Source organism: Galeopterus variegatus, unplaced genomic scaffold (genome assembly GCF_000696425.1).
Source record: "Galeopterus variegatus unplaced genomic scaffold, G_variegatus-3.0.2 Scaffold145, whole genome shotgun sequence".
NCBI lineage: Eukaryota > Metazoa > Chordata > Mammalia > Dermoptera > Cynocephalidae > Galeopterus > Galeopterus variegatus.
In genome coordinates, this window is record NW_007726256.1 from 487,744 (window position 1) to 515,385 (window position 27,642).

The window sequence follows — 27,642 nt, forward strand, 5'->3', positions numbered from 1 at the left end:
AAAAAGACAAAAAGGAGAAAAAAAAAAAAGAATGTTTAACTTTTGGGCCGGCCCGGTGGCGCACTCGGTAGAGTGCGGCGCTTGGGAGCGCGGCGGCGCTCCCGCCGAGGGTTCGGATCCCATCTAGAGACCGGTCCGCTCACTGGTTGAGCGTGGTGCGGGCGCGACACCGAGGGTTGCGATCCCGTTGCCGCCCGCGGTATGGGCGCGACACCAAGGGTTGCGATCCCATTACCGGTCACGAAAAAAAGACAAAAAGGAAAAAAAAAAAGAATGTTTAACTTTTTTCTTGAGGTTAGATATAGTAAATTTTTTTTAATCAAAATGTAATTCAAACAGAAAGAAAATGACTCCTCTAAATTTACAGTTTTTTAATTATTATTAATTTTTTTGTTTTTTTATTGAAACAATTGTTTATACATACTTGTGGAGTACAGATTTGAATATCAGTACCTGTGTACAATATGTGGTGATCAAATCAAGATAATTAGTATACTCATGTTTACAAAACATAATCAATCTTTGTGACCCTTAATCAATTTCTCACTAACCTCCTCCACCTCCTCCTTTCCCACCTACAGTTTTTTTGCACATACTAATTGTTATAGAACAATTGTCCCTACATATAATTTTAAATTAAGTTAATTATACATAGTAAAAATGATACAAACAAAATATTTGAAGTAAAGTTTAATTGTATTATCTGCCATTCTTACATACCTAATGAAATGGTTTAGAGCATTTATCACATTTTTTTAACTTGAAAAATGAGGAAGTTTTAATTATGCTAAATTTCTTACCTGCAAAAAAAGGGGAGTGGCATTTTTTATTCCCCACCATATTTGGATGGGCCCTTCCTACTCAAGGAGGTCAGGATAAGTGAATCTATCTTTGGAAAATGTTTTTCTACCAATGAAAATAAGCTTACATTTATTACGTTTCCATGTCACAGAGACCATTGTTGGTTTTTAGAAATATTATGTAATGATATAATTTGCTTTTAATGAATGGTAATAGACAAGAGGATGGTTTCTGTCTGCCTGTGATAACTTAATGATACTCGAGCTTGGATAACCAACTCCTTGACTCCTTTCGAGCTTGGATAACCCAATGAATTCATGTTGTAGGGTGGTGAAGAACAGAAGCCTAAGCCCTTTTGAAGCTTCTCAAGCAATATAGCTAAAAAGGAGCAGTTGTTTTCTGATGATGTTGGTCCGCTGATTCAGTTATAATTAACGCTTGGGGGAGGTGTAAGTGTTAAGCACATTAAGAATTTCTAAGTATGCTTACTGATGATCTTGAGAATTAATTTTCCAAATTTTTTCTTTATTTTTTAGAAAGTTGTGTTTCCTGTTAAAATATTACTGAAAAGATTATATGACACTAATATGTTTCTACATCATCTGTAACCCATTTTCTTATTTAAAATTTGATTTGTGTGCTAGAGTAAAGCAAGGATCTGCAAACTGTGGCCTGTGGACCAAATCTGGCTCACTGCCAGTTTTTGGAAATAAAGCTTTATTGGAACACAGCCACACCTGTTTATTTACTTATTGTCTATGGCTGCTTTTGCACAACAGTGGCAGAGTTGAGTAATTTCAACATAGACCATGGGGCCTGCAAAGCGTAAAATATTTACTATCTGGCTATTTACATTAAAAGTTTGCCGACCCTGTGCTAGAGTATAATCTAAGATTGTTTTGTAAATGCTGAAGGAAATGCAGTCTGGTTTGCCAAATGTCAGTTATTACTGACAAGATTTTGTTTTTAGTTCGACATTTGAAATTTTAAAAATTCCCATCAGAAAGAAATTGGATGTCATGGGTAAAGGATGGGAGGATAAAACAGTTTCAGATATCCAGATTTTTTTTCCCGTCAGTTCTTTATTTACAGACAATATAGGCATTTAAACGTTTCATCAGTAGCCATTTATTTGTCTTTGTATGTCAGAAAACTGCTGAAAATTCGAATACGATGATTATCAACTCTTTTAAAATAGGTATCCAAAAGAAAATATGCAAGAGTTGAGTATTTTTTTGCTAATAAAATTGCACTGGGTCTTTTAGGAAAACATTTTCTCCTGACCCTTAAATGTCTTTAAAAACATGTGCCAAGAATTCATCATAGCAGCAGACAACACACCCAAAATATTGAGCTACAGTTTATAAAGCCAATTCCTTCTCCATCATTTTTTCCTTTAGTTTATTTTCTTTTGATTGCCAGTTCACATTTCTCTGGTTTCTCATTTGGAATAAATGACATTTACCATCCCTCTAGTTGCTTCACCCAGACTTCAGTTTTTCTTCTGCATTTCCCTGCCCAGCAATTTCATTCTTTTGCCTGAAGATGAACTATTTTGCAAGGTTTCTGACCTTGTCATATAAGGAAGTTTTTTCCATCCAGCTTTGATAACACGGTATGAACACCTCACACGTAGTTGCTAGTACTTCCACATACTGCATTTTCATCAGTCATGCAAACTGCAAATAGCAGCGTGGAAAGGGAGGAGTTTTAGTGTTTTAGTCTTCCTGAGTTGAGACTTGCCCACTGGCTGCCTCAAGTATACTTTCTTCCATCGAATGTTTGCAGTCCCAGAGAGAACTTAGAGTACATGACACTCTAAGGAAAAACAATAGCATTAACAAGTGTCTGTTTTTGTTATTGCCATTTCCTAAATGTATTAGCAGGTGTACAATTTCACTGGATTTCTTTTTTTTTTTCAATTGTCTTTGTACCTATGATTGAAAACGGTAGTTGGTCTATGACTTTTGAGGAGGTAAGTTTTTTTTTAATCTATGTATGTCTGTAATATCATCGTCTGTCTCTTTGAAAAATGCAGTATCCTCCTCCCAAAAGTTACTAACCAAACTTTCCCAGCTGTACATCTCCTACGCAGAGGGGAGGGAACTAATGAGGAAAGACGTTGTCTGCTTTTTGTCCAAATGTTGTAAGTTGTATGGAATAGAATATGTTTCAAACAGTGCGAAGTGGTTTAAATGGTTATGTAAGCAGTGTCTCCGGTAATCTTTTCTGAAAGGCAAGGGAAGCGATTTGCCTGTTTTGTTTACAGGCTCTGAGCATTCAGCACATCTGCTTGTGCATAGTTAGAGCATGTGAATATCTCTGGGCTGACAGAGGTTATCAGGGTTGACTTTAAGTCTCTCTCCCGTGGGCAGCCCTTTCCAGCATTTCAAAATGAACCGAGCAAGGTTACTACCTTTCCCAAGCCCACCCAAACTTAACTTTCTTCTCCTATCTAGTATAAAGGCAAACTTTTTCTTGAATCAGTCAGTTCTGAAAACAGTTTTAGTTCCTTGGGAAGGGCTGGAAAAGACAGCCAGCCAAGCACCATAATCTCTGTTTAACCCTTGGTAAGTGTGGGCAAGTTCTTTATAGAAAATCCCCATCTCGGTAGCAGTGTCTCAGTGCAGCACTCAGTAGCACTCAGTGGCACTGGAGGTCTCACGAGGACAGCTTGCCACCCCCAGGTTCATACTTTGGAGGATGATACTGCATTTTTGGCCCGTAGCTTGCTTTCTCACTTGTCTGTGAGTGCAGAGCAGGAGTCTGACACTTTCCCACTGTGCTGCTTGCTTTGCAGACACTGAACTGAAGCTTCTTGCTGAGGCAAAAGCCAGTAAGCGTGCCCCCTAGGCTGTTTTGCTTTTTAGGGACCCTCAGACACTCAATTTCTCCCAGATTTTTCCCCGCCCCGCCCCTCCCCTTTTAGCTATGTATCTACATGGGTTCGAGTTGCAGCAGTCATTGTAGTGAGATGTTACCATTCAGAATTGCAGCTGAATTGTTGCCTCTTTCTTACATAACATATCCTTTTTCAATAGTTAAGTAGCTACCTGGTATGTTTTTTAAATACTTGAACCAAGTACTTTTCCACAAACATCATATGACTTTACCTGGAGGTTACTTTAACTTCTAAGCATATAACTGTAACCTGAAAAACTGGTAGCTACAGCATTTTTACTTGTGCCAAATTAATGTAATGTAAATAAGAGTTGAGGGAGCTCTTTAGTACCTAGGAGTTCTATAAGTACAGTTTCAGTAGAAATAGGACACTTACTTCAGGAATAAGTATTGAATGAGTCTTATTTTGGATTCTTGAAGGTATTTATCAAGAAATGAACTAGGAGTTCTATAAGTACAGTTTCAGTAGAAATAGGACACTTACCTCAGGAATAAGTATTGAATGAGTCTTATTTTGGATTCTTGAAGGTATTTATCAAGAAATGAAAAAAATCTCATCCCCACCTAAGCAGTCTGCACTGTGAAATGCGTTGTGTTGACATTGTGTTGGGTATTTCTGCTCTGTCCTGGCAAGGGGGAAATTTATTGAAAAAGTTTCTGAAACTTTTTTTTTTAAATCTAAGTTTTCTACAGTTCTGTAAGTTGTTTCTACAAAAGGTGTGATATATCAGAAATAAAGACTAACTCTTCGTCCCCTATTTCTAATATAGGGTTAGTTCGGCGAAGATTGAAATGTTCAACTGTAGAATCCCTGGCTTTTTAAGATATGTATTTTAGTCTCCACATTTATCATGCTTCTGTGGGAGGGTAGACACTCTGTAGATTGAGGGAAAAGACAGAATTGGATGTGTACAAGTTGCCCCTCCAAGTACATGCACTATCTTTTCAGGAATATCTGGGAAAGGGTTCCTGGCAAGGCAGCACTTTTGAGGGGTTACATTGTATCTTAGGAAGGAAGATCCAGTATGGTTTTGTGTACAATGTGACCTAACAGGAGTGGACTTTAAACAATTTCTTGTTTTGGCATTTTACCCCTTCCAGTGGGATTGAAATTCTGAATTGCTTTTTTTTTTTTAAACAAACCTTTTAAAAAACTCCTATTACAAATATATTACATGTTCATTGTAGAAACCTGGAAGCATTTTAAAAAGACAAGGGCAACAATAAAAATAACCCAGTACCCACAGTTAATATCTGTTATTTATATTGTTATAAAATCAGGAATTTTCCAGTTATTTATATATATTTTTTTCTTAAAAGGTAGCATAAGTATTTCTTCTGTTATTAGGTATTCCTCTAATATTTTAACACTGAGTAGAATTCTATCATAAATTTATCTTAAAGTATCTAAGTGATTTGGAATTGTTTTTATCTTTTTAGTAGATATCTTTTTCAGGAATATTTTTACATTCTCCTGCTATACTGGTCAATTTTTTCTGAAGAAAAAGACAGGAAAGGGCCCTGGTGGCTGGTTATAAAGTGCAAGTTCATCCTTTAACTTCTCGGCTGGCCTTCCCTGTTTATGCATTCTCTCCCTCCATGAAAGTCTTATTAGGCTTTGCCCTTACCATCTGTTTGTTAGCCTTCTTTAAAAAAAAAAAAAAGAAAAAAAGAGATTAGGTTCTTTTCTTTCTATATAACAAACACCAGGTTGTTCTATAGAAGATAAAATTTACTTCACCCCACCTAATGTGCTATGATACACTGTCTTCCAGAACTTATATTTGTCTTCTGGTTTTGCATCACTGCTTTGTCTGAGTTTTTGCCACCCTTGCAGAAACATTTTTGGTGTAAATCTGAAAAACAGGAAGTTCTTATCACATTGAAGTCTTTCCTGTCAGCTCTCTTTCAAATCTATAACTGCTAACAGTAGCAAGGAAAGCACTTTTGATTCTTTGAAATGGAAGACACTAAATTGCTATTCTGAAAATGTGTGAACATACCCAATTCATAATGGCTACTTAAGGGGAGACCTTGCTTCCTAAGCATTAGCGACTTGGTTCTTTCATCATGTAACTTTGTTTTGGATTTTTCCTGGGAATCAAGGGGGAACAACCAGCTCAGTAATTTTTTTACCCAAAATCTTTTAATCTGAATTTTTTTAAAAACCAAAACAAAACATTTAGTGAACTTATCATAAGGACTGTTGCTCTCACTAACACAAAAACAGGTATTCAGAAAAGTAAATAATATTCTTACTCAAAGAATTAAAATGTCAGTTAATAGCAAAGTGACCCTGCTTCTACCCCACCCCTCATCCCCACATATCTTGATTCTTGATTTAGTGCTCTTAAGTATACTCAATTAATTTGAACCCTGATATAGGAAAAGCAGTTTGAAGAAATGTCTAGTGGTGTTCCCCGTTTCATCCTCTGTGTCTTGCAGTTTCTCCTAAGATCAAGGGTGGGACTGCTGTGCATGTTTCAAACAAAGAATTGCTTGTGTCTGTGTCTATAGGAAACCCTCACAAGATTGGGGGTATGTTTGGGAATTTGCTCCTTGTGGAACATTTTTTATAAAGAAGTTCTGTCTAGGGGGCTTACGAGACCATTGTGAGTTTCACTGGGTAGAGTACGGCATCCGCACCGCTAGCTAAACTCACTGTTGTTTCCCAGACAGCAATCCTGCCTTCCTGCGCCACCTGCGCCTTCTCCTTTTTACACCTTCGAAAGTTCACTTTGTTGTTGTTGCTTGTTTTTCCTCACCCATTCCATTTGTTTCTGCCAGCATGTCTAGGCACTAATGTCTACCTCCGGCTGTTGCTCTTTTTCTGCAGAGGGAGAACCGAAGATTACAGGAGGCCAGCATGAGGTTGGAACAAGAGAATGATGACCTCGCCCATGAACTAGTAACCAGCAAAATTGCTCTGCGGAATGACCTGGATCAGGTAAGCCTGGCATTCACACAGTGACGACTTCCTCAAGGGCGAGGACCAAGTTGCTCTTTTTTTTTTTTTTTGGTGGCAGCTTGCCAGTACTGGCATCTGAACCCTTGACCTTGGTGTTACAACATCATGCTCTAACCAACTGAACTAACTGGCCAGCCCCGAGTTGTTCTTTACTGTGGACTCCCCAGGCTCAATCTGTTCTTTACATGAGTGAGCTGCTTGACAATGAATAGGTGGGTGGCAGGTGGGAGGGGACTGTTGTGCTAATTGGTGAGAGTGGAAAATGCAAGCTTTTGAGAAAGGGTTGGGTCATTTTTAAACAGCATGTATGATAAACTTTTTTTTATACTTCCAAACTTCTCTGGTGTCTCTTCTCTTTATCAATATTTTTCCTAAACCAAGGGCTGCCACCTGAGGATATTAGTCACCAATAGTAATGTCACACTAACATTAGTCTACCTAATGTTTTTGTTCCAGTAAGAATTCTCATCTATAATAAATGTGAAATTTTATATGAAGCACGTACATTAAGAGTTGATTATTGGATTAACAGGCATCTTAGTGGCTAAGAGCCAGACTGCAGGGGGGTGAATCCTGGTATCACCACTTACTAACCATGTGACCCTGTGCAATTCTTAACCTGTCTATGGGTCTAAAAAAGTGCCTACCTCATAAGGATGATGTAAGAATTAAATAAGATAAAGCATTTCAATAATATGTGTTCAATAAATGTTAGCTGTCACTAGGAAGACCTTAAATTGTCTATTTTCCCTGTTCTTTCCAACCGTGCTGACAGTCTTAGGACTTACTGTTTCCTATTGTTAGCATTTTCAGAGATAATTGGCAACATGGAAGCAGTCTTGTGCATATTTAAAATTATCAGTATTTCCTGACTTCTAAAAAGTATATTCCCAACAGATGGTGCAGGGTCAGAAAAAACTGAGACACAAACACTGTTGAGTCTGTAGAAAAAAGAGTCATTATCTGTGCTATAACTACGCATTAACAATATTTAAAATACAAATCCATTAATAACATAAATCTGTTTAGATGTTTAAAACTGAAGGATGGCTAAAATGGTCCCTGCTACAATTCCTTTTTCCCATATAAACAGCTGATTTTGTAGCTCAAAAGTTTTAACCACAGTAGGATGGGAGACAAGACCACTGTTAAGGAAAATAAAGCTGATGGGGAAGGAGGAAGCTGAGGGAGAGTCAGCACTGAACGGAGTTTGAAAAGAAAAAGCAGCCCAGAAAATGATTTTTTAAAAAAATTTTTGGCCCTTTCAACTGAAAACCCCATTCAGCCAGCCCATTTGGAAGTTGTTCGAAGTGGTATGAAAAATGTGTGACTAAGAGAGACAAAACCAAGGCGGGTAGAGGGATCCCCATTCAGTCATGGCCCTATTTAGCCTGCCTCAGCTGTTACATTTTTGTATTAACGAGGCTATCACGGTAAGTCAGTACTATAGTGAAAGTCTTGGTTCCATATTAGCTTACCAAATGGTGTTGACTCACACTTGATTCTGCCATTTTGAATCTTTAATCCATGAATTATTTTCTTAATATGGCTAATTAAATGAAAACATTTTAAACAGTTGGTCTCAGTGGGGATGCAATGAAATGAGCTAAAAAGAGGTTGAAAGACATTTGGGGAATATATCTGGTAGTATAAAAGTACTTCAAAAAGTTCATGGAAAATTTTAATTAAAAGGTAATATGAATCTTTCCATGAGCTTTTTGAAGTCCGCTTATATATATATACTAAGCCTTTAAAATGTTTAAGCAAATGATAAAATTAAATTTTTATTGAGTCACTACCATGTGCCAAGCACTATATATAGCAGTTTATAAGCATTATCTCATTTAATCTTAACCTCCCATTTTGTGAATAAGAAGACACACACACCCACACACACAAGCTTTCTGACCTGCAAAACTATTCTGAAAAAAAAAAAAACTAAAGATTTGGTAAAAAAATGTATATAAAAGGTTTACTATAGTGTTACTTATAAAAATAAAAATAAGGGGCCGGCCCGGCGGCGCACTGCTACAGTGTGCCACTTGGGAGCGTGGCGGCACTCCCGCCGAGGGTTCGGATCCCACATACAGACCGGTTCCCGCTCACTGGCTGAGCGAGGAGCTGGCGCAACACCGAGGGTTGCGATCCCGTTGCCAGTCCCGGTCCGGTACGGGCGTGACACTGAGGGTTGCGATCCATTGCCGGACACGAAAAGTGACAAAAAGGAAAAAAAATAATAAAAAAAAAAAATAAATAAATAAAAATAAGAATTAATGTATATATTTAATAGTAGGGGAGAATGGTTGTCTGTAAAATGATTGCCGGACACGAAAAGTGACAAAAAGGAAAAAAAATAATAAAAAAAATAAAAATAAAAATAAAAATAAGAATTAATGTATATATTTAATAGTAGGGGAGAATGGTTGTCTGTAAAATGTCTTTTTGTTTTTTTAAAACAATGGGAAGATAATGATATAGTATTCTTTTTTTTTTTTTTAAATTTTTTTGTGACTGTCCTTTACAGGGATCTGAACTCCTGACCTTGGTGTTATAACACTGCACTGTAACCAACTGAGCTGACCTGATGTGGTATTTTTAAAAAACAGTAAATCTGTCTGTAAACAGTAAACTTTTGTAATGTTTACATCTAAACTGCAAGAGCTATTGGGTGGCATTGGGTCATCCTATGAGGAAGAGAGACAGATATACCAAGACAGGAAAAAAACCCACAAGGAAATATATTAAGATGTTACTACTAGGTATCTCTGAGTGATAAGATGAAATCTAATTTTTGTATTCATCTTTATACGTTTTTCAATTTATAGAAAAACCTTAAGTTACTTAACCACTCTTGGTTAAGTAATAATGAGCATTATAACTTTTAATAATCCGGAAAATAATGTGCATTATAATGTGTTTATTGGGCCACCCAGTTAGCTCAGTTGTTTAGAGCGCAGCCTTGTAACGCCAAGATCAAAGGTTCAGATCCCCGTACTGGCCAGCCACCAAAAAGAAAAAAAAAATGTATATTATCTAAGAATATAATATTAAATCATATGCATAAAACTTTAATATTTTTAAAAAATCATTTCACTACCAGGAGAATCTTTTTTGTGGATCAGTCTGGATGACTGCTGTTATGAGTGCTCCTGAAATAATTGAATATGGAGTACCCAGGTACTTCGTGTGGGTACCAGATCAGTTCCTGACGGAAGGATGCCGTCATTCCTTCATTCCTTCTGTCTCTTCTTTCCTCCCTGCATTCTTCTTTCTCTGTCTTTTAAACAAAGTAAATATGACCTGGTCCTTGCCTTTTGGATCTTATTATCTAGATGAAAAATAAAAACTGCTATTTCTGCATATTTCTTGTAATTTCTGATTTTGCAGTCTCTGCCTCAGTGGGATTCATTTGCCTGGCAAAAAGCCGCCCCTGCAGTTCAGGTGTCCTGCTCCCAGTCTTCAAGTAAGGGCATTAGCCTGAGGGTGGGCTCACTGGCTTTGCCCTGCCCTCACCCAGTTTGCCCAGTACTTTTCCATTCCCAGCTTGTCAAAATCAGATCTCTTAACTAAAATAGCAAAACTTTGGCAAACACTAAAAAACATGAAAGCAGATTGTATTTGAGACAATATGTAAAATGAACAAACACTAATTGGGTAATTAGGTACTTTTTAAAAATAAGTCATTACTTACCCTTGTCATTTTGGTGCTGGCTTCAGGCTTCCTGGGCACCAAAGGCTCTTCAGATTTTCTCTGACAGAGCCTTTTCTTCTGACAACTCATCCTCTCTCAGGCTGAGGCATTAGAAATGAAAAAAAAAAAAAGTAATAATAATAAAACATCTGCATTTCAGTTCCTGTTGCTACATGTTTTGGGCCCTTCCTGTCCTTCTATGTTCTCAAGGAACACAAAAGAAGAGATAAAATTGTACGTTCTCACTGAAGGCCACTTCTAGGTTCCTCTAACCATAGTAAATTCTGTTAGACCAGCAGCTACAGGTAATAAGTGGTAAATTATTTTGTTTTGTTTTAAATTGAACAACTGGCTTGGCTAGTTCTTTCAGAGATCATTTCTGAAAGATCCTCATCTTGATGTTGGAGTCGAGCCTTTTGATCCGGTTATTGGTTGACTCGTGATTAAATCACATATCACAGCGCTTGTTTCTCTCGTGGGTGTCACAGAAGCCCTAGACTACAATTAGAATGTTCACTATCAATAAGACATTGTAAGACAATGGTAAGTTATTAGAAGACTTAATAATGACAGCATTCCACTCAGTCTTATTAGGAAATTATGGTGAAGGTTTTATAATTTGTGTTCAAAGATAGAATTTGAGAATCTATCTGTTTAGTATTATGTTCTTTTAACATTAAAGATCATTTCTACTGAGGGGGGTATAGTGATTGGCTGTGCAAAGATCCAGAAGATCCTTTTTAGGGGGAGACCCCAGTTATTCAGACCCAGTCCTATGCTGATGAGCAGAAGAATTGCTCCCACTTCACTATTAACATAGAGGTGACATTTTGGATGAAGCTTCCAAAAAACTATGGGACTCCTCCCATACAGGTCCCACAATAGCTGCTGCAGATGTTGGATATGATAACAGATGTAGGTGAGGTTGCCTTATCTTGATCTACTGAAGACTCTTCAGCAGGAAATGTGTAAATGAAAATAATAGGTCCTCTCAGCATAAATATTTAGGTGTTTTTTAAAAAATTTCCTCAAGGAAGTTTTTTTCCCCTTTTCTTACAGAGGTTTCCAAAACTATAAAAGAGCTAGATACACTACAGATCCCAAGAAGCTTGTTACTGTATAGGATTAACTATTCAAAAGTTTATAAAAGGCTAAAATTTTAGATGAATCTCTCTTTAAGACACCAAACTTGTAAAACATTTATTTCAGAGTGTCATGATGTGTACTATAAAAGGATTATTCTCTTCACAAAGAGGAAACTACTCGGGGGACACTGTAAAAGGGTTAATTCCAGTTGTCTTTATTAGCAGGGTACAAAGATTCTGGCCCAGAACTTGAACCAGTGGGCTGCACTTACAGGGACAAATTTGGTTAGATCTTTAAAAACATTGAAATGATCAGTACAGCTGCTCTCAATATGCTACTCTGTGACCATCTGTCACAGACTTTGAGGAAGGTCCCTGATTTGTGGGTAACCTCAGTCACCTCGCTTGCAGCTCTAGAATTTGCAGTTTTGAGCATCTATAATCTATATCAAGATATCTCAGGGCCGGCCCGGTGGCGCACTGCTACAGTGCGCTGCTTGGGAAGCGCGGCGGCGCTCCCGCCGAGGGTTCGGATCCCACATACAGACCGGTTCCCGCTCACTGGCTGAGCGAGGCGCGGGGGCAACACCAAGTGCTGCGATCCCGTTGCCGGTCCCGGTCCGGTACGGGGGCGACACTGAGGGTTGCGATCCGTTGCCAGACACGGAAAAAGACAAAAAAAAAAAAGATATCTTACAATTAAATGAATATTTAACTTGTGTACATTGCATTTTTAAGTTCACATCTAATATTAGTATGTTAATTTGCTATATAGATTTTCCCCCCTAAAATATAATGCATTGGAACCAGTTTTAGAGTCTTAAAGACTTTTAAGGGACTTTTTAACCTTAACTTACCTGACAGTTCCAAATGATCTACAAAAGAGCCCTAAACCCTGGACTAGGGGCCATCAGAAACTAGAAGCTCATGAGAACAGAGGAGCTGGATGCACTTTCTCTGCCAGTGCCCAGCAGACTGTGCTGACTTGGCCATCTGGATGTGTGGGAAATATAGCAGGACACAGAGGCCACCTGGCCAGTTTTCACGATTGCTTGGATAACATTTTGCTGCTGTTGGCCAGGGATAGCTTCTTCAATAGCTGCCTCTCCTCCGCGTCTGGGTTTTCTCTGTTGAATTCATCCTATGGTCTTCTGCTATCTCTACTCCACACAGTCTACTTGTGCAGCAACTTAGCCACATTCTCTCATTCAGCAAATACTTAGGGAGCACATTGTCTTCACTCGGCTCTGGGCTTGGTGCTGGGCATATACTGATGAGCAAAAGAGATGGTTCCTGCCACCTGGAGGTTAAGGTCTAGTGGGCAAGACAAATAAATCCCACATGTAATTTGTTATTAACAGTGTTGTCAAGGGAAATATGAGAGATTTAAACAGGGGACCTTAGATGGGGGTGAGTGGGGCAGGGCTCAGTCAGGGCATGCCTTTGCAGTGTGAACTTGAAGTTGGGACCTAGAGGAGAAATTGAGGGTCCTGGAGTGTAAAATAGACATTAGCTAAATTAAATACACACAGTCACACAGTGCTTTCAGAGTTAATTTTGGCTCTGTGTCCAAGTTAAAACCAGAGTGCTTTCTCTGAGTTTTTCCTGGCCATTCTAGAAATATGGTCTTTTCTGCCTTGATTCCTGGTCCAAACTTCGGTTTTCCTCATTGCTCTCTCTATCAAAGGTTTTTGGTGTAAATTTCTCCTTATTATACTCACTGACCTGTGCGAGTGGCCTTATGGGCCAGTTTACCTCTGCTGGTCTTTGAATTTTCTCGCCTAACCATTGTCCATGGATCAGCCTATCCGCCCATCTTCTGAACCCACCCCCACACACCACCAGTTAGACACTTCTACGTGAGGCTCTACCACTTCATCAGATCCATCTCCACAGTGAGTGCTGTTGTGACATCTAAGAACACGTATAAGAAGCCTTTGGAAAGTGCATGGACTCTGACAGTAGATGTGTGAACCCCAGTTTATTTGATCTCTCCAAACCTCACTGTAGAATTATTTATTGTATGAGGATTAGAAATAATGTGTGCCTAGTGTCAGGCACATGGTTGGCATTCAGTGAAAGAATCCACCCCCTGGGTGAGCTAGGAGGGAAAAGAACGGCCTGTAGTGATTTTGGAACAATGACCAGAGACTGGTTTTGGAGAAGGTGTACACACAGTTTCTTCACCTTATTTATGACTGCGACCACCCTTATATGCAGGCAGAAGACAAGGCAGACGTGTTGAATAAGGAGCTCCTCTTGACCAAACAGAGGCTGGTGGAGACTGAAGAGGAGAAGAGGAAGCAAGAGGAAGAGACTGCCCAGGTAAAAGGCATGCGTGGGCCTTTCTTCACACAGGTATATTGGTAGAGAGTTGATCAACACCATGAAAAAGAAGTAAAATTAAATTTGTCTAAATCACGGGTGACGTTTAAAGCAGTTAATGTAAGTAGTTGAGTCGTGACATTTCTTTTGAAGGGTGTTAGAAGAGGAGGCAATATTTCTACCCTTGAACAGCTTTTAGGAATTTGCCTTTCCTGAAATGTTTAGCAAGAGTGTTGAGTTTTCTCTAAGTTTAGTAACGTGAAATTACGATCCAAGAGCTTTGACGAATCTGCAAACTTCATGCCGTGTTTCTAAGATAATTGACTTCTCTGAAGGAGTTGATGAGCCCTGGGAAACTGAAAGCCTGCAGAGATCTCTGCTGGGAGTTGGCCACACAGCCTCTCCCTTAATCAGTCACGCTTAATATTCCTGACTCACGCCTTAGAAGAACATTCCTGGCAGAGCTCTCAAACCTATTCCTGGGGGAGTATAAAGACACCCTTTGGCAACCAGCCTTGAAGGTAGCCCTACACTCTTCATGTGAGTGGTGAGACTGATCAGCCAGAAGAACCCACCACGGCAGAGGAGTACAGGACAGGGGAGAGGGACCTCTCCACCCAAGGAGATGGAGCTTCTGGCTTCCCTAAGGACAAACAGGCTGTTTCACCAAGGCTCTCCACCCCTGTCAGTCCCAGCCAAGGGTCGGCACAGATTAGATTATGGGTTAGATTTTATCACAAATGACTGAAGGAGATGGAGCTTCTGGCTTCCCTAAGGACAAACAGGCTGTTTCACCAAGGCTCTCCACCCCTTTCAGTCCCAGCCAAGGGTCGGCACAGATTAGATTATGGGTTAGATTTTATCACAAATGACTGAACTCTACTGCCAAGAGCTTATTTGAATTTTACTAATATAACTAACTATTAAAGTGAGGAAACGTCTTAAATCACGATTAACTTATTTTAATGAGTTTCTGAGACTTCAGTAATACTAAATATAAAACAGAGCATAAAGAATTTCAAAAACCTATATCCAAGCAACCAGAAAAAAGTTCCAGTCAAGTTACACATGGAGGAATGTGTCATTTAGCACCCTCCAGGGTTTATAAAAAGTGTTTTATGATTTTTTTTCCCCCTTGGAATCTGATGAAATGAGTCTTTGGCATTTACAATAGCCCAAGATTTTTTTCTACCTACTCAAAAATTTTCAGGGGCTGATTACCCAGTTTATGGATTATTTAGGCCTGCTTCCCTCCCTCTGTCTGTGTAACTTGTTTTAATCCTTATGGGACCATTGTGAGGTAGGGATTATTCTCCTAATTTTTAGATGAGGAACCTATGGCTTAGGGAAATTTAGTTACACTTGCTCAAAGCTTCTTTGCAATCTAAGTCTGTCCTAAAGTCAGTGAAGCCTATTGCAGCAGAGTGGAAGGTTATTATGTCCTTAAATTATGTAAGATAGAGAATAAAGACTAATATAAGCAGCTAAGTTTGAATCAATATAACCTACAAATTGCTTTTAGAATTTTAGAATCTAGTAGATATGAAGAAATTTAGAAATCTTCTAATGATAAAGAACCCAATTATAAATTGCACTAGTTTAGGCTGTCCAATTAGCTCAGTTGGTTAGAGTGTGGTAGTAATAACACTATAAGGTCCAGGGTTCAATCCCTGTGGCTGGCCACAAAAAAATAAATAAAATAAAATATATGATTTTTAAAATAAGAAAATATATAAATTGTGATAATTATGAATTAGCAAGTACAGTAATTTAGGATGTTGTAGTGCAGAATTTGTCCCTTTGTTCTAATTGTGTACTTAAAGAATAACCAGAGTTGTTTTTTGTTTGATTTTTTGTTTGGTCCGTAACTTGGCAGAATTAAATTCTTTCCTTTTTAGCTCATAGCACATGAGCTTTTTCATCAACTTAACCTTCCCCTGTACCTAGAATTCTAGAGCTGCTGGGCTACAAAAATAATTGTGGTTTTAAGTATAGCATTCATAATTTAGTATTTCAGTGACTATAACAAGTACCTGCATTATGTGTGACTTTAGCTCCTTCCAAAGTCACCGTTTCTTTAATCCCTGAATCTCCTGTCCTTCTCAAGAGCTTGTCTACCCCCGTCTTTCTCTGACTCCATTTTCAAAAGCCTCTTGTTCCTGCCTTCTGAGAGGTAACAGCAGTAACAGAAGGGTACTATGAATAAGAAAGCCTGAAATGCTTTTTCAGTGATTTATAACACAGCATCAAGAGTAACAAATTTAGCATGCAGTGTTGACTTGAGGTTTTGTTTCAGACTCATAAGGATAAAGATAGCTTCTGATTGGATACTTATTTAGCAATATGTTTAGAAGTAACTAGCAACATAAGCAATTTTATAATAGCGTTGCTCGTATGTTTTATACTTTACAGGAAAGAAAGTGAGATTTCTGCATCTCTGGAGATGATTACATTTTTCAAATTATCAATATGCAACTTCAGTGAAGAAAATTTGTATAGTTGTTACCATTGTCATTGACTCTGAATCAGGCAGACTTGAATATAGATGTTTGCAGAAATTTATTAAGATTTTGGCTGAATCCTGATGTTTCTCATTCTCACTCTTTCTAGCTAAAGGAAGTCTTCAGGAAACAGCTAGAGAAGGCAGAATATGAAATAAAGAAGACTACAGCTATCATTGCTGAGTATAAGCAGGTAATGTGCCACGGTGGTTTTTGTTGCTATGAAAGTAATTATTTTTTTGTTGTTGTTTTTCTTCGGGGAAATAAAAACATTTTTGTTTTTAGAGTTTCCAGAACAGTTTTCCAGATTTATTAAATGTGTTGGTTCACTCTCTCCTCTGAAAGAGACAGTAGTTGGACATGCTTGCTGATAACTTCCGAGGTCTAATTAACCAAAACAATCTGTTGGTTTTTTACAATGTTTGGTAGATTTAGAAGAATGGGGAACCTTATTATTACCATCGAGGTCCTATTTCTGCCTTACTAAGAAGCTAATTTCCAATGGATCACACTAGTGACATTTGCTTCTTTACAAAGTTTAGTGATTATATTAAATAGCAATAACTAGAGGACCAGTATGTCCTTTCCTGTCACAATAAAGAATGTGGGCACTCTTTTTCCCCCATGCCTATGTGGCCTTAGCCACTGCAGACTAGTACGAGCAGGAAGCTGTCTGTTGTGAACCTTAAAATGCTCTTTTAACAGAGGGCTCACTTTCCTTGAGGGTGTTTCTGTCTTCCTCTTCTTCCTCTTCTTCCTGTTGGCCAGACATGGCAAGGACTCCTCACTGCTGAGAGACCCCGAGTGGACTGTTCCAGTTCCAGGTTTCCAGAATTGAGGCACCATATGCCATCTTCTGGTCCAAGGACTTCCCTGGGATCTTCTGCTTCACACCAGACTTTGAAGTCTGATACTTCATGTATTTTAAAAATGTGTCTTTACGCTTATAAATGAAATTTGTGTGTTTGTAGAAAATTAGAAAAGTGCAGAAAGCCCCAACGAAAGCAGATCTCCCTTAATCTTGCCAACTAGAGATAATCTTTTTAATATGTTGGGTATGCACTGTTGTTATATAAGTAAATATAAATAAAGTTATTGTATATATAAATAGATGCACTGTATTGTTCATCCTATCTTTTGGAACTAAGTTAAGATCACTTAATATAGTATGAACATCTTTTCATAAGGAGTCCCCATTCATGGAAAATTGCTTGGAAATAAGACTTTAGAGCTACCTTCCTCTTTTATGATGATCAACGTATGTTTATTCAATGCCTCCTACATGTGAGGCTTAATAATTGGGGGAACAAGAAGATGAATTAACTCAGTTTCTCTCCTCTAAAAGCTTATCTTGGGGCCGACCCCGTGGCGCACTCGGGGGAGTGCGGTGCTGGGAGCACAGCGGCGCTCCTGCCGCGGGTTCGGATCCTATATAGGGATGGCCAGTGCGCTCACTGGCTGAGCGCGGTGCGGCCGGTTACAAAAAAGACAAAATAAATAAATAAATAAAATTTAAAAAATAAAAGCTTATCTTGTAATGGGGAGATAATCCTTACATACAAATGAGAGGAAAGGGTACAAAAAAGACAAAATAAATAAATAAATAAAATTAAAAAAATAAAAGCTTATCTTGTAATGGGGAGATAATCCTTACATACAAATGAGAGGAAAGGGAACTTATTACATGTGGAAATGAAGAAACCCTTTCTGGAGAAGGGATGATTTGAGCTGTGCTTCAGAGGCTAAGTGAGACTTAGAGATGGAGAAGAAGAGGATGGAAAGGTAGAAAGAAGGGACATGCAAAGGTATGGAGGTAGATTAGTGAAAAGAAAAAAATCTTATTTGGCAAAAAGTACAGAAGAGGAGCAAAGGAATGTTGAGGCCCAGATCAAGGAAGTTCTTCAGGGTTAGGCTGAGAAGTTTGGATTTTTATTTTGTTTGTAGTAGGAATTTTTGAGCAGGAAAGCAAACTGATCAGGGGCATATTGTTGACACTAATCTGTCCCAGTGAGGAATGAGGAACCAAGTAGAGAGATCCTCAGGCAAGGACATAGACCAGAAGGAGGCTAATACCAGAGTCTAAGTGAGAAGAAATAGGCCCCTGAACCAAAATAAGTAATAGTGAAAATGGAAAAGACAAGGGAAGATGCTGACAGTGTTCCTAAGATTTTGAATTTGGGTAACTAGGAGAAGAACGGTTAGACATTAACCAATACAAGGAACGTTAAAGACGTCGTGCTATGGAATTTTCCATCACTGCAAGTGCATTTTTGTCATTGCCTCATTATGCCATGGGTGGCCACCATATGCAGCACTCTTCAAATAGTCCTTGGCACTTCAAGTAATGTAAAAGGCAACAGAGACCCATCTGTATGAAGATAATTAGGATATAAAACATAATTTAAATGCATTCTGTAGTTGGAATTGGCTATTATTGGCTGTATTTCAGAATGCTTTGGTTTATTTAAAAGGGTATGTGGTTTGCAAAAACTACCAGGGTGATCCTTTCTTCAATACAGTCCTGGGAACTAATTGTTCTCCAGGTTTGGATCTGGAGAAATTGAAAACAGAATTCAGCAAGCAAGCCCTGGTCTCCAGAGCTATTTTTGAGTAGAGACCAGGATTTTTAAAAATGTCTGCTTTGATAATAGAGGTAGACCATATATGTTTTTAGCCCAAATTGTACTTTAAAATTTGAATCCCCTGTTTTTTCATCCATTTTTCTAAAAGAAAAGATTCTTATTTCAGTCAGTGGATTTGAACATACAATATTTTTTAGGTAATTTTATCCTTTGAAAACTCTTATTTGTAACTGTTCCTAGTACTTGTTAGCACCTGATTTCGGAATCAATAATAATAAAAGATTTCATATTAAGCACTTAGTATTTGCCAAGTGCTATACTAAACCCTTTACATACATTTTTTTCACTTGATTATCATAGCACAGAACTTTTCAATCATGAGGAAACTGAGGCTTAGAAAGACTAATGTACTTGTCCAAGGCCACAAAGCTATAACGTAGTAGAACTGGACTGGCCTTAAACTCACATGTGACACCAGCACCTAAGCTTTAATTTCTATGCTGTGTAGCCAAACTGCTAGATATGTATGAGTTTTAGTTTGTATTATTTTCTGGTCATTTTGCTTTATTCACTCTGCCACTTCTTAAAGAAACTTTTGTGACTGAAAAAAGAGACTCTATGGCTATAGACAGAAGAAGTTTTTGGTTCAGAATTTTTGTCGTTTGACTCTCAGCATAGTACCTTGTACAACGTAGATACTCAGCAAAGACTCTATTGGTTGATTCCAAGTGAGGCCAGGAATTCTCTGGAACTAGTCACAGAAGGCTGATGACAGACAGAAACCAAATGTACCCCATGTATGTTTCTACTAATTGAGAGTTGTGCTGTACGCATGGAACTCTCAGCCTTGTCTGCTGCTTGTTTCAGAAATGACTGGCACTTGCAGTGCTGCTCATCTGCACAATTTCTTCTGAGATCAGCTACGCTAGAGTAATACATGAGTTGATAAAGTTATGTGCACATGCTGTTTTATAGTAAAAAAAAAAAAAACCTCCTTTCTTTCCTGTAGATCTGTTCCCAGTTAAGTACCAGGCTGGAGAAACAGCAAGCAGCCAGCAAGGAAGAGCTGGAAGTGGTAAAGGTGAGATGTGAAATGGTTCTGGGGTATACTTTCATCCAAATTCACATGGTTTTGTGAGTTCCTAAAAAAGTCCGCTGTCCCTCCCCCCTCACCACGCCCCCCCCGCCCCCCATTTTGAATGAAAGGATTCAGGAATTATGGAGAATAGTATACCTCTCTTCTGACTGGGATGTGACCATCTTCCCTGCCACCTGAGAGGTTGTGCTCCCATAAATTGTATAGGCTGTCAGAGGCAGAAGCAGGAGAAGAGGTGAGATTTGAGCACTGTCACAAGAGGCCCCTGAGCCAGGTAGCTTTGGATGAGCCTTGCAGCTTTCTTGAATGGTGGCAGCCTGGGAACCTGTGGCAGCCCACATCTTTCTGTGTCTGAATTGATGTGGCTTCAGTTTTGGACTCAGTAGGATCATCAATCACTCTGTTAAACAGTAAACACCATAGAACTTAGTTGAAAAACGCATGTTAGGTAACTGATTGTTCTACCAAATTTTGAAAGAAAACCTGTAGCAGTCCTTTATATGCTGCCCCCTTGTGGTAAAACTCATTATGTTGATGCTCTACTTGAAAAAAGTAGTGGCTTTTTCTATAGAAACAACAGTAACCAAATGGATATTCTTAAGAAGCAGGGTTGGCACAGTCAGCTCTTAGGACCAGAGTTACACAACCTGACATCATCCTATTTGAATATATTCAGGTTTCATACTAATAAATACATGTGTTCTAAGCATATAATTTAACCACTTTGAAAAGTTATTTAACCCCGTAAGCTTTATCTTCTATAAAATAGAGATAACATTACCTGTCTCATACAATCATTTTGAAGATTAAAAAGATAGCGTGTGTAAAGTGCTTAGATTAGTACCTGACATATAAGATCTTATATACAAGTGTTTTTTTTCTCATTTCATGTTATAAAACATCAGTCTGAGATTATTAGTGAGTATAGGGTTGGTGGTCTCCTTCTCCAAACCTGCTAGAATTTGAGGTTCATATCTTCCTTTTTTGGTTTACATTTGCACTTCTTTCAACTTAGCATTTAGCATTCTTTGTATATTGTAGGGACATTGACAAAGATTCAGTTGATGAAGTATCATGTCATGAAAGGGTTAACTAGCCTAAACTGAAATCTTTATGGAAATAAAAATGAAACAAAAGTATCTATTGATCACTCAGTTAAGGTTTTATTGAGCATTTACTATGTGCACAACTATTAGACTGCCATTCTGATATAGAAGTTACACACGAAAAAGAGCCTAGAATTCTCCCGCAGGACAAGTTACATATACACACATGAAATATTTAGGAAACAGTTTGAGAGTGCTGAATTGGATCACATTGACAGAGTTGTACTAAAAGTAAAATCATAAGAACCAGAGGCCAAAGGAGGCTTTATGGAGGAGATTGGACTAAAGCAGGATGGTTAGAATTCAGTTAGAGAGGACGTTCTGGAAGAAACACTGTGAGCAAAGACCCAGACATAGGAATAAGCATTTCAGTTTCTCATTAAGGAGACTGGGATGATTAGAATATGTATTAAGGGGGCTGGGCTGGTTAGTTCAGTTGGTTAGAGCTCAGCCTTATAACAGCAAGGTGAAGGGTTCAAACCCCTACCTGCCAGCTGCCAAAAAAAAAAAAAAATTATTAAGGAACCGAGGAAAATATTGGATGAAAGGCTGTGACATTCAGGAAGAGGAATGTGAACTTGTTTTAGCCAGAATAAAGAACAATTACTAACATTTATTAAGCATTTACTGTGTGTACTGTTCTAAGGCTTTACAAGTATTATTCATTTATCCCGACAACTACCCTAGAAAATAAATAGACACTATTTTTTTCTTCTCTTTATTGATGACAAGGCCCAACACAGGTAATTTATTTGATCAAGGTTACACCGCTGGTAAGGAATAGAACCAGGATTTGAACCCAGGGGGTCAGACTCTTAAAGTCCATACCCGTAGCCATTAGACTATACCACCTCCCCTTTCTCCAGTGCTACTTCCTCTTCATCTCATTTGGTAAGATATGATAGCTTCTAGTTTCCCCAACTTTGTGGAATAACCTTCCTCTTTTACTACCACCCATTCAGTTCATCCTCTACACGGTAATCAGGTGAGTGTTCCCAAGTATAAATTTGACTATCTCACTCTATGTATCAGTTTAAAATTAGATTGGCCACATATAGGAACCCCAAAATAACATTGGCTTAAACACAAAAGTTGTTGATTATCTCATGTAAAAGCAGTGTAGGACTAGAAAGGTAGATTCTGGTGTCGTCAGTGACCCAAGCTCATCAGTCTCTAGTGACCCACATCAGCATGGGCTTCCGTCCTTAAGGTCACCTAAAAGTCAAATCTGTCAACTGGAGCCTCTACCATCACACTCATACTCCACAGCAGAATTTTTGGCTAAAAGGAGATGCAAGTATATAAGGGCCTCGGTCCAGCTGGGTGAGTGCTCTCTACACAGTCTTCTCAGAAGTTCCATACCACACTTCTGCTTCCGTGTCAGAACTTAATTTCATGACTACTCCTATCTTCAGGGGAATCTGGGAAATGTCAGCTTTTATCTGGACACATTGCCAGCTCAAATAAAATCAGGGTTCTGTTACTATAGAAGAAGGAGAGATGGATGTTGGATTTTAGCATATGGTAGATACTGCATTTTAGCATGCAGCTCCATGAAGCTTATTGCTCTGTCTCCAACATACAGCACAGGGTTCGGTGGAGTAAATGCATGCATTTTCTGTAGGACAGAACCAGGATTGGGTAGCATGGTATTTAAGGGCCTTTACAACCCGGGCCACAGAGAGCTCTTATCTCACTTCTCACCCTCTCACTTACTCTCTGTTGGAGCCATTTCAGATCTTTTGAAGTTCTCTGAGGTGCAATATCTTTGCAAGCATTTTCTCAGCTGAAATGTTGCCCTCCCTTTTATGAGATCAGTCTATTTGTTCATATGATTCAACCTAATAAAATTGCTTACCCAGCTTGGTAAACTTTTAATCATTTAAGACCCAGATCAAAAGCCATTTCTTTAACGTTTAACGTTTAGTTAACAAATACACAACAAATATTGACAGCATGCCTATTTTGTGCCAGGATCTCAAGTAAGAGACTGACAGTTTTTTTTTAAAATGTTTCTAATGAATATTAATCAGGCAGAACTTTGAAGAGTAGATTATGGGTGGGATAAGAAAGAAGCTGGTGGGGACTGAGAACGTGACTCTTTGGGATTCAGGCCTGGGATGGGAAGAGCTTGACATGTCAGAGGAAGAAGTTAATGATCATCTGGACATGGAATGAAGGAGAAGCTAAGAAAAGATGACACCAAAATCTTCTGGCCTCAGTGGTGGAGACATGCACAGACATGCACAACAGAAGTGTGGTGGAGAGTGACTTTACGTGCGTGTCAAGAGAGGAGGGCCGGCCCGGTGGCGCACTGCTACAGTGTGCCGCTTGGGAAGTGCAGCGGCGCTCCCGCCGAGGGTTCGGATCCCACATACAGACCGGTTCCCGCTCGCTGGCTGAGCGAGGTGTGGGAGCAACACCAAGAGTTGCGATCCCGTTGCCGGTCCCGGTCCGGTACGGGCGCGACACTGAGGGTTGCGATCCGTTGCCAGTCACGAAAAAAAGACAGAAAAAAGGAAAAAAAAAAAAGAGAGGAGTATAGGTACGGTTGCAGATACACTGGGCTTGTTGTAACATTAGGACGTTAGAACAGAAATAGTGTATAATATCTTTTATCTCTAACTTATTTTTTGAAGAGATTTTAAGAAAAAACAGCACTGTTGTCTTGACAACAATTGCTATTCAGTGCTGTGTGTGCTTGATTGGCAATCCAGGCATGTGGTGGAGTTAACTTTTATTACCTCAAACAATAATGATCATCTTTGCTGAAAGATGAATAACAGGACATGTACTTGTTGCAGGGGTAGATTCAGGTTAGTCGTGATGACCTTCCTCAGTCTACTATAGGCAAGTTATTTAAACTCTGAGTTTCTTCATTTATAAAGTAGGGATGATAATAGTGCCAACTCGTGCAGTTGCTCTAGGATTAATGAAATACTACATCGAGAGCGTATGATATGGGGCTTGGCATCTAGTAAGAGTAATGGTAGCACAAAATTTCTAGAACAGATTTCAAAGAGATGTGATAATGCTTTCTATTCCTGGGGCCTTTCTAGAGACACTTAAAGAAAAAGGAGCACCTGTCTTGGATAGTTGGGTTTTGTGCTGACTGTAACTATTTTGCTTGCAGCACAAGAAGAACAGTTACTGTCAGAAATGGACCTGTATTTGATGACAATATGCAGGGTTTTTAAAAAGTCATATCACATTGTTTCAGGAAGTGATTTAGCCTATGAAACAGAGTTTGATGTTGGTTATCTCTTTTGGCTATTTCAGGGTAAAATGATGGCATGCAAACATTGCAGCGACATTTTCAGCAAGGAGGGCACTTTGAAACCAGCAGCCATAAGCCGAGAGGACCAGGGAATTGAAACGGATGATGAGAAGGACTCGCTTAAGAAGCAGCTGAGGGAGATGGAGCTGGAGCTGGCACAAACCAAGCTGCAGTTGGTGGAGGCCAAGTGTAAAATCCAGGTTGGTGGTGTGAAAAAAGATCAAGAAAAAATAAACAGTTAGTGGCCCGGGACAGCCTAGTCCTTCAGAATATACCTGTCTACGTCAGAGTCATGTTACTATCTGCTTGTACATTTTGTATCCACTAATGTGTCCTGCATAATCGCATTTTACATCATTTATTTTTAAACATTGATATAAGCAAACACGTAATTTGAAATGAAATTTTAATTTTAAAATTTTATCTTGTGAAAACTTAAGCATATGCTTTTTAGTTTACCCTGAGATTTTTTGCTAAGGTCCCTTCTCATTGAATTTGGTCACTTTGGTAGCTGATCTTGAAAATGAAAGTCACACCCTCTGCTGTTTCCACCCTGACAGTTGAACATTGGCTGACACCCCTTCTTTTCTTTAGAGCTTCTTTTTATCTTCAGCTGATTTTGCCAAATCCCTTTTCCCATTATACCCTCTGTATTGGAGGGTAACATAATTAGAAAAATAGTCCTGGCTTCTGATGGAATGTTCCTCATTTCCTTTTTACCAGTGATCCTTACCCACCAGCTGCCATGGCACCGATCTATGTCACACTAGTGATCCCCAACTATTTGTTCTGGATCTTGTACGTTCTCAGGGACAAGGGCCACGACTTTGGAAGTGGCACTCGTTCATGCTTTCGCTATCAGGAAAAATACAGTCCATCGATATATTTACATTTATTTATGGTTTTAAACACGTTACCTTGGATTGCAACCTAAACCTAATTTTGGACCTAAATTGCAGGGGGAAAAAAAGAATAAAATGAGTTTTCATTTCACTATTCAGAGAAAGCACAGATTCTGGGTTTTAGTGGTGACTCTTTTAGATCTACACTTATTACTTGCATTAAGAAGCCAGTTAAACCTCTCTTGGGTTTTGTGGGAGGAAAACTGTGGCCGCATAGACCCGGGATTCTAAACAACCGTACTTTAATTTTTTTTGACAAAGAGAAAATATTTATGTAACTCAAATTATTTTCTTTCTTTAATTAGGAACTTGAACATCAGAGAGGAGCCCTTATGAATGAAATCCAAGCTGCAAAAAACTCTTGGTTTAGCAAAACCCTGAACTCTATCAAAACAGCCACAGGTACCCAGCCACTGCAGCCACCACAGGCCACCCAGCCACCCAAGGAGAGCACATAGTTCTGGCCTCACCCAAGCACAAGAGCACAAGGATCAAGGCAATGGAAACCCAGGAGGATTATTCCTGGTGTCCCTTTGAAGGAAAGTAAAGGAGACCAGAAAACAAGCCAGAATCTTTCAGTAGCTGTCACTCTTTCTTGTATGACATTTTTCAAAGGGATGTTGTTTAAACTGACCTGATTTGTGTTGAATACCAATTTTCCAGCTTCTTCATGGAAGGCCATGTTCAGACCCATCATAGTATTACACATTATTTTATATGCCTGATGTTTAGTTGGAAATAAGTAATTCAAAACTAAATGCTTTTTATTTAGAGCTAATTATTCATAATTATTTTTATCTTACATAAAAATGGAGACATCTATTGTTCTAAGGTTGAAGTGATAGGAAGATCGTTGTCACAGCAAAAAACAGCAACAATAAAAAATTGAAACCTAAACCTCTTAACTTTTCAGGATTTATTCAGATAAAGCACACTGTGGGGCCAGTCATGACCACTGTCAGGATTCCTCCTGAAAGTAATTCCCAGGGTAGTGATAATCCTGTCCAAAGGAAAAACAGACCAAGGATTGAACAGTCCCCAAAGATAATTGATTTATTTTCATTTTCTGCCGGATACATCTGGAAATGAAGTGCCAAGAACCATGGACTAGACGGATTATTAAGAATATACACTATGTAAAATTTTGATGAATGCAGGATAAAATCACTTGGCTTTGGTATTCTAACAGATCCTTGTAAGAACGCCACATGGGACTTGCAAGTTCCTAAGGAAGCCTAAGTATGAACACAGATGTGATTTCTGGCAAATGTAAAGGTGGATATTGCAAGTTGCAGACTTAGGGAACCTTCACCAGAGAAGCACAGAAAGGCCCAGGTTCAGCATTGTACTTAGAGTGGAACACAGAACCAGCAACAGAGTATTTCTTTTAATGTTGACATATACTTGTTAGGAAACACTAATATACTTTAACTTCACTAAAGGACATAGTATTGAAATGGGAAATAGAAGTCAGCTTCACATCATCTTAGTTTAATGTTAGGCACCTTTTCCTGATATCTGTAGCTCCCTAAAAATGGGCCCTTAGAACCCCTGTATGAAGAGATACAAATGCATTTGTAACATTTTTGATTGAACTGAAAACCTTTATAGAAATACTTCATGGAAAGGTAAAGCTATTGTTTAAAAGTTGGTGGAAATATTTTTTCAATTATATTTAACATGTCTGTATATAGTCATTGCAAAATTAATTTTCCCATTTTATTCCCATTCTATTTTGGAGGACTCTGGTTTTTCAACACCAATCAAACTACTTTCAGCTATCTACAATAACGTTTATTTATACTTATCCTTAGATTCATTATTGAACATAGTGTTTGCAAAGGATCTTAAACTCTGTAGTGCCAGAGTGATTCTCATCTGTGCCATATGTTATAATTAAAAGTAACACTCTTAGAAGAATCAAATAAGAGGCATCTCAACCCCAGAAGGATGCACTACAAGTTGCTCATGGTGGATCTTTTCCTTTAAAGTGATCTTTAAGCTTGAAAAAGTGAAATCCCCTTCATCTGTATTTATATCATCTACAGCCCATAAAATTGATATGGTTGTTTGTTATCTGTTACACTCATCAAATAATACTTTTCTTACAGAAGTATTTTTTTTTTGGTTCTAATGTCTTTTATCATAAAATTAATTTCTTTTTACTAAAAAGGAAAATAACCCAGCATTCCAGGTGTCTGTGTTGACGTTAACATTCCTTACATGGTTGTTTAAATAAGCTAATAATTTTTAAAAATATAGTGAATGGCTAGAAAATTGTATCTTCACCCTTGTTTCTGTAAATCATTTAGTATAGTCTGTTAGCTTTATTTGTACTTTATGTTTTGATTCCAAGAAGCCCTGTACAAGTCACCTTATTAAATGGCCAGCTAAATTAAAGATGCTC

General features: G+C 38.5%; 1 protein-coding gene across 3 annotated transcripts in view; it reads left to right on the plus strand.

The window, feature by feature from the left end:
- Positions 1–27,635, plus strand: part of RABGAP1L (RAB GTPase activating protein 1-like) — a 474,386-nt gene extending 446,751 nt beyond the window's left edge. For all 3 annotated transcript variants that reach the window (XM_008591134.1, XM_008591141.1, XM_008591146.1), the window contains 6 exons: positions 6,539–6,649; positions 13,667–13,771; positions 16,382–16,465; positions 19,864–19,935; positions 24,336–24,533; positions 25,541–27,635. In XM_008591134.1, the coding sequence (XP_008589356.1) occupies positions 6,539–6,649; positions 13,667–13,771; positions 16,382–16,465; positions 19,864–19,935; positions 24,336–24,533; positions 25,541–25,693 (723 nt within the window). In that variant the 3' untranslated portion in view covers positions 25,694–27,635. The remainder of the gene's footprint in view (positions 1–6,538; positions 6,650–13,666; positions 13,772–16,381; positions 16,466–19,863; positions 19,936–24,335; positions 24,534–25,540) is intronic.
- Positions 27,636–27,642: the final 7 nt, after the last annotated feature.